This window comes from Penaeus japonicus, unplaced genomic scaffold, assembly GCF_977035675.1.
Source record: "Penaeus japonicus unplaced genomic scaffold, GWHDUDI00000001_assembly GWHDUDI00000001, whole genome shotgun sequence".
Taxonomy (NCBI): Eukaryota; Metazoa; Arthropoda; class Malacostraca; order Decapoda; family Penaeidae; genus Penaeus; species Penaeus japonicus.
The window spans coordinates 12039380-12046207 of NW_028234403.1; the positions used below are offsets into that span (position 1 = coordinate 12039380).

Genomic DNA, 6828 nt, shown 5'->3' on the forward strand with positions numbered 1-6828 from the left:
ACACACCACACACACACACACAACACACCACACACACACTCACCCCCCCACACCCACCCACCCAAACCCCACATCCCCCCACCCCACCCCCCCCACCAACCCTCCCCCCCACACCCCCCCCCCCCCCCCCACCCCACACACACCCAAAACACCACAACTTCCCCCACCCCCCCCCACCCCAAACCCCCTCCCCACCCCCACCCCCCAAATTTTATATATGCTTTATTTATAAAATATTTCCCCCAAAAAACCCCCAACACAACACCCTTTAATCTTAATCCCACATTGAAACTTCCCTTTCCCCAAAATTTAATTTTAAAAACCCCCCCCCTTAAATTTTTTTTAAAAATTTTTGCAATTTAATTTAAACATATTTTAAAACCACAATAAAATTAAAAACAAACAAAAAAACCCACTCACCCCTCAAAACAGTCATTCACTGTTGTGAAATGCTTTTATTTTTGAAGTCTGAACATGTAAAATAAATTCCAGATGAAATAGTTATAGAAATTACAATAAAATAAACTTTTCTGTAGATAAAAAAAAATTCTTCAAAATTATTTATTAAAATTCAAATGGAATGTTAGGTTATTTTTTCTAGAGAACCCCTAAGCTCCCTGTAGTCATACTATCGGCACATAAAATAATATCATTGCATTACCACAACAAACCATTTGGTACTACAAATCCTCTATAATATGCTGGCCAGGGTGAATACCATAATGGAGTTTGCCAAGCCGCACATATGCCCAAGGCATGCGTGGAGTGGAAAAATGCATCCCAACATCTCCTTTGCATGACACGGCAATGGCGCCACCAAAGCCGTTTATTCTAGACTCCATGTGATTCAAACCGTTCTTTATGGCTGAGACGGCATCTTGGCCTGAAATGAATACGCAAACAATTAGATTGTGTTTGCATGTGCACATCTTTGTGTCTGTGCTGATATTTGAGCATGTACTTGAGGTATATATATAAATATATACACAATAGGGTGTTTGAGCACGGATAGTATGCCTCACTGTCATTAAAATCCTATCATCCTTACAAGAAGGCCAAACACTATATCTTTGAATATTCAAATATTCAGTCTTTCATGGCTATATGGTCTGTAACTAGACTCAGAGACTAAAATTTTCAAAAGACTTCCGTCTTCACTGTACGAGAAGCTCAGATTTTTTAGTGCAGTCTGAAAAATCTGGAAAAAAGAGTGTCACCATTTAACCACTGTGGAATCATCAGCTATCTACACACTCAAGCTGATTCTTTTCCAAAACCAGTTCAGAATAACCAAATGAGAACTGAATGATATTAGAAATACTTTGTTCATTGCATAAGTTTTCACAAAAGACTGGGATTGAACACCAATAGCAGAGCAGGTTACAAGTGTGGATCTTGAATACTTGCAGGACCTGGTAACACTGCAAGACGACACTGTGCTCATGTTACCAAAGAGGTGTAGTCAGCCATGAAAAGACGTCTTCTATTTAAAATGACTTAAAAATGTTTACTGTTTACAAAATAGACTTCTTAAATGTAAAGTTCTTATGGGATTAAAAATGGCAATCTCTTTCTATACTGTATGCTACAATGTGTAATGCATGTGTATGTTAGGAATGACTTGTTTGGATTTATAAATGACTGTCACAGAAAAGGAGGTAGATGCATAACATTAGCCTGTATTACTAATATCACTGTAACCATTACTATCATCCTTATCCTTATTATTATTATTACTATTATTATCATTATTATTATCATAATTTTTTTGCACTTTGCCTATCACACCTGCCACTAATACAGAAAATATACTTCTTTTACATGTATAAAGAGCTACTACAAAATGAAGGGATAAAGTTAGGAAATATGAAGGTGTGAGGAATGTGAAAGTCCAGCAGAGTGTTAACTATGTTATCTTTATAACATGTATTTAAATAATTTCTACTTTGTGAGGAAGTAACAACCATAGTCTTATAAAAAAAAAAAAAATAAATAAATAAATAAAAAAAAAATAAAATAAATAAAAATCTCATAACATACACATTTCTTTTCATCAAGTTAATGCATTATATCATTAGAATTCAACAAGAGCAAGATAAAGAATTACATGACTAACCTGTTCCCATAACTGTCGCAACATGCCGGGCTAGACAAGCCTTCATGATGGCTTCACCACAACCTGTGGTTGAAACTGCTCCAACCTAGTTGAAATATCAAAATAATCTTCAGACTTGAACTATTTACCCATTAGCAGTGGATGGCATGATTTGCTGCAAAGGCAGAGTCGGTCATAGACACGGATGGCACCATGTCAGACATGTAAACCAGCCATCCTACTGCACAAACATTTTTTTAATACCGCGACCAATGGGTTAATGAACATCAAATAAAATTTTTCTTTATTCTTGTTACTCTAAGTTGACAGAACTTATAGTTCCATATTTACTCTGGCATTACACTTACAGGGGTGCCTGGTTTATAAACAAATGTGTAACAGAATAAGATGGATCAAAACAAATCAAGTATAATCTCATATTTCATGATTGAAAGAAAATAAACCACACATTAAATTCTAATTAACAACTGTAATCGAAAATCTGCCCCTTCTCATCACAGATTTCACCCATGTCTTTTTGGACTTTCTCATGAAAATAGAAATCTATCACAATCATATCATCACACTCCTATTTCAAAGAGCGGAACGTACCTCATCATCAGCATATCCTCCAGCACCAATTATGGGACTGTCTCCAACACGGCCTGGCATTTTTGCTGTGATTCCGCCTGTGGATGTTGCACAGGCTGTCTGTCCCTTCTGGTCGACCACCGCACAGCCAACAGTATCGTGGCCCATTTGCTTTGCATTGCTATGGAGGAAATCAGTGTCTTTTCTAAACATTTCCCTTTTTATTTATTACATTATTTGTATTCATCTGAACTGAATCTTTCATTATTTATTAACATCTACACTTCTATGGCCATTTCCCTTTTTATTTATTACATTATTTGTATTCATCTGAACTGAATCTTTCATTATTTATTAACATCTACACTTCTATGGCATCTTTCAAAATAATTCAAAAGGACCATACATTTTGGTGATCATGTGAACATTTCTTAATGACAAATTTATGTGTTTGAAGACTGCATAGACATTTTTATGCTTGATAATATAAAATATGACATTCTTTTTCTTTTAACTACAAACAGAGTTCTTACTCAGTCTTATTGAAGAGGCAGTAGACAGCATTGGTGTACTTCTTATATTCTGCTAGCTCTTCCTTGGCATAAGGGGTGATGAGCAAGTCTTTGTCGACTTCATTAATGCCATATTGTGCGGCAAATTTATTAGCTCCTTCACCTGTTGTTGTTGAAAACATTCAATGAATTGTGTATAATAGATACTTTCATCATGCAGTCTATCCCAATGTTCTAAAGGTTTTAAGGATATAAGAAATTATTTCTTTTTTCTTTTTCAATATCATACACTAAGAAACAGAGAAACAAAACCACTCCTACAGATTCAATATTTGGAAACATTTTGAACCATTACACATTTATACTGAATAATAACAAATAAAGAAAATTTAACCAGAAATACATTTCCTATTACCTGCCAGCATTACATGGGGCGTTTTCTCCATGACGAGGCGAGCCACCTTTACAGGGTTTGGGATGTTTCTTATTGCGGCCACTGCTCCCGCCTCCATGGTCGTGCCATTCATTATGATAGCATCCATTTCCACCTGCTCGTCAAACGTGAGAACGGATCCGGTGCCTTAAAAGAATTTACACTCTTTATCTATAGGTTTTAATATCATCACAAGATAAGTGGTCATGAACGAAGTAGATTAAGAACCATAAGTAGGATTTTATTCAGGGAAAAGCTATATAATATTTTCACACTATATTCCACAACAAAGAATAAGTGATAGTCACCTGCATCAAAGACTGGGTTATCTTCAAGAGAAATTACAGCAGCTTCTGCTACATCAACAGCTGAGCCTCCTTTCCTAAGTATCTAATGATAGCAAAGGATACAGTTAAGGGGACCAGATTCTATTTTTATCTATTTAATCATCACTTTAAAAAAATTATAATGACTGTTAATTGTCTCTGGGCCATCATATCCAAAGTGATGGCCCATTGACTCTATAACAAAATTGGTTCTAACTGTTTTTGGTAAATTAGATATAACTATATAATTTCTTGGAAAAAAATATTTAGGCTAGGAACTAACAACTTATGTAATTTTGTTCTTTATTGTAAGGATATATATGTGTTTGTGTGTGTGTGTGTGTATGTGTATATATATATATATATATATATATATATATATATATATATATATATATATATATATATATATATATATATATATATATATATATATATATATATATGTATATAATATATATACATATATATATAATATATATATATATATATATATATATATATACATATATATATACATATTATATATATGTATATATATATATATATATATATATATAGAGAGAGAGAGAGAGAGAGAGAGAGAGAGAGAGAGAGAGAGAGAGAGAGAGAGAGAGAGAGAGAGAGAGAGAGAAGCTCATGTAAGAAACACCAACAGAATTGTCAGCTATACAATAATCTACCCCACCTCATAGCCACGCAGAGCAGCAGTCTTGACCCCATCAACACTGTCACTCCACAGCCTTTCAGGTACAGCCCATGCTCCTCCATGTACAATTACAACTGGTTCAACCATGATGATGACAGGTTTTTAGTTATGACTTCCAGGGAGCTTCTGAAATATACAGATTATATAATTAACAACCTTGAATATAGCTGAATACAGTAATAAATTTCAAGAGTTAATTATTCCAGGTCTGTTTGTAATATATCAAACTATAATCTATTTATAATACAGTAGCCAAAGTAAAACACAGAATATATCTAAAACTGGATGAACTTAAGCAATGAATTCTATTTTAGTGGTCGGGTGTAACCAGTCCTAAGCACATAGGGGTCTTCTAGAGATAGAGCTCTCTAGATTAGCCTCTATCTGTACCTGATGTCTTGGTTAATCCAATATGAAGAAATGTCTTCCTTTTGATTGAGCTCAGATTTTACATCCTAAGTGTTAGATGTATATTCCATTATCATCAACTATTCTTTTAATTCATTAAATATTTAACTAAGGAAAAATACAGAGACTAACATGCACAAAGACATTAAATTCACTTACTGTATACTAGAGTAACACACACGTCTCCTTCAACAACACAAAACCACTTATGACTCCAGACTAGATCATCAAATATTCATGATAAACACGCTCACCTTGGGGATAAGGATGAAAAAAGTCTAGTATTGCTTCTGAAGATTATCAATCTCAGCTTGAGTTTGTTGAATCTTCCTCTGCAATCTCTCCCTCCTTCTTCTCAGCCACTCGATTTTCCACGACTTGAACTTATACCCACAGAAGAAGCCTAAGGACAGTGCTAGTCCTAAAATAGCAGTTAAGGACTGTTTATTAAGGGTAATTTCGTGGTGGGCCATGATGGTATCAGCTCAAGGCCGGCGGGTCGGCCGTCAGGTAGTAAACACCAATCAGCTGTTCGAGTGTTGTCGTTCGTGCAAGGATGTATGCGTTAATCCGGTCTGCGCTCGTGAGGAGAATTTAATTATGTTCTGTTATCTGCATTTTTTTATCATGATGCTTAATTCCTTGTGGTGTCCCAATTCCGTGCTACCTCTTTTCATTTTGATTTATCTTTTAATACTCTGCCTCTGTATCTGTAACTGTATATTGTATATGTTATTGTGATATCATTTGTCATTACGTCACAATATAAAGGCGGTCACAAATTCAATTAAAAAAAGATATATATTTTTTCTCATATATGGCACCCAGATTTTTGCGAGAATTGAGAACCTTGATGAATGTGAGAATTGACGTAGGGATGTCCAACAAACAAACAGTTGAATGTATATTCCTTTAGGAAATGTTAAATTGCGAACGACACGAAAGTAAACAAACACACGTGAGTGTTTTCGGATTTGCCATATTCATGAATTACTTGATAGAGATGTTGAAAATGATAGTCATTTACACTTCAAGTTAGATTGAAGTTTATATGAAATGCTAGATATAATGGACGATATGCACTTATAAGTTTAGGCTGATTCGAGTTATAAAACACGTTCCTGCAACTTTAGAATACATTAAAGGCAAAAATAATCATCAATTGCTCTTACAAAATATATCTTATTAGAAACACTTTCATACAAGAAAACACAAAGTGATAGAGAGATAAAAGCAGTAAGAATAACTTCAGAACTATCAAATGAGCAAACACACTAAATATAACTCGGGTTACCTAGAAACACCGTGATTGCACAGTTGCAGAGTCACCATAAAAAAAAAGATAAGACACAGTGCCTTATCTAAATTGTCGTGAGCAAGATATAAATATAATATCATAGGCAAGGTAAAGAGATTTAAAAAAAAAAAATGTCTTCAGATCTCGCATCGAAATGAACCAAACAATCTTGTTCGATCTTCTCTAATTAGATATGCTGAAATATAAATTTAGTTGTATTTTTGGGTTCTACACACTAAGATCTACATTACATATTTAGAAACATTATAATTATTCTTTAAGTTCTTGTGGAATATTTGTACAATTGGTACATGTCTTCACCTGAGCATGACTTCAATTAGTTTGCATGTCCTTATGGCTTAATTTCGTCTTTAATGAGCTGCCCCTGAGTCACTGACAGGAGTACAAGGCTTTCATTATTTTCCATTTAACAGTCAGATTCCTATGAAGGTAGCTA

General features: G+C 34.5%; 2 protein-coding genes across 5 annotated transcripts in view; one reads left to right on the top strand and one right to left on the bottom strand.

The window, feature by feature from the left end:
* Window positions 1-337: 337 nt before the first annotated feature.
* LOC122251779 (isoaspartyl peptidase/L-asparaginase) lies at window positions 338-6372 on the bottom strand. Of its 2 annotated transcripts, none has more exons than XM_086536407.1 (8): window positions 5329-6372; window positions 4646-4792; window positions 3940-4021; window positions 3614-3778; window positions 3220-3361; window positions 2708-2867; window positions 2117-2201; window positions 338-883 (listed from the first exon to the last, which is right to left on the bottom strand). In XM_086536407.1, the coding sequence occupies exons 2-8, from the start codon at window positions 4751-4753 to the stop codon at window positions 681-683; spliced, it is 945 nt and encodes a 314-aa protein (XP_086392533.1). In that variant the 5' UTR covers window positions 4754-4792; window positions 5329-6372; the 3' UTR covers window positions 338-680. The 2 variants fall into 2 exon arrangements, with proteins under 2 accessions (XP_086392533.1, XP_086392535.1); XM_086536409.1 differs by lacking the exon at window positions 5329-6372 and adding an exon at window positions 5234-5324 and having other exon boundaries at window positions 340-883.
* LOC122251780 (18S rRNA aminocarboxypropyltransferase) overlaps window positions 5958-6828 on the top strand; it is a 9153-nt gene continuing 8282 nt past the window's right edge. Inside the window, exon 1 of one of the 3 annotated variants that reach the window (XM_043013899.2) lies at window positions 5958-6032. The gene's annotated coding sequence lies outside the window, so the exon portion shown is untranslated. Of the gene's footprint in view, window positions 6033-6342; window positions 6480-6797; window positions 6822-6828 lie in introns of those variants that run through there. The other 2 variants (XM_043013900.2, XM_086536420.1) reach the window with 2 other exon arrangements.

Bases quoted from the DNA above. Each gene is read 5' to 3' on its own strand.
- LOC122251779 (XM_086536407.1), bottom strand. From the start codon at position 4,753: ATGGTTGAACCAGTTGTAATTGTACATGGAGGAGCATGGGCTGTACCT. The intron at 2,202-2,707 runs GTACGTTCCGCT...TATTTCAACTAG, and splicing joins GAGGATATGCTGATGATGAG to GTTGGAGCAGTTTCAACCAC. The intron at 884-2,116 runs GTTAGTCATGTA...TATTCATTTCAG, and splicing joins TGCGACAGTTATGGGAACAG to GCCAAGATGCCGTCTCAGCC.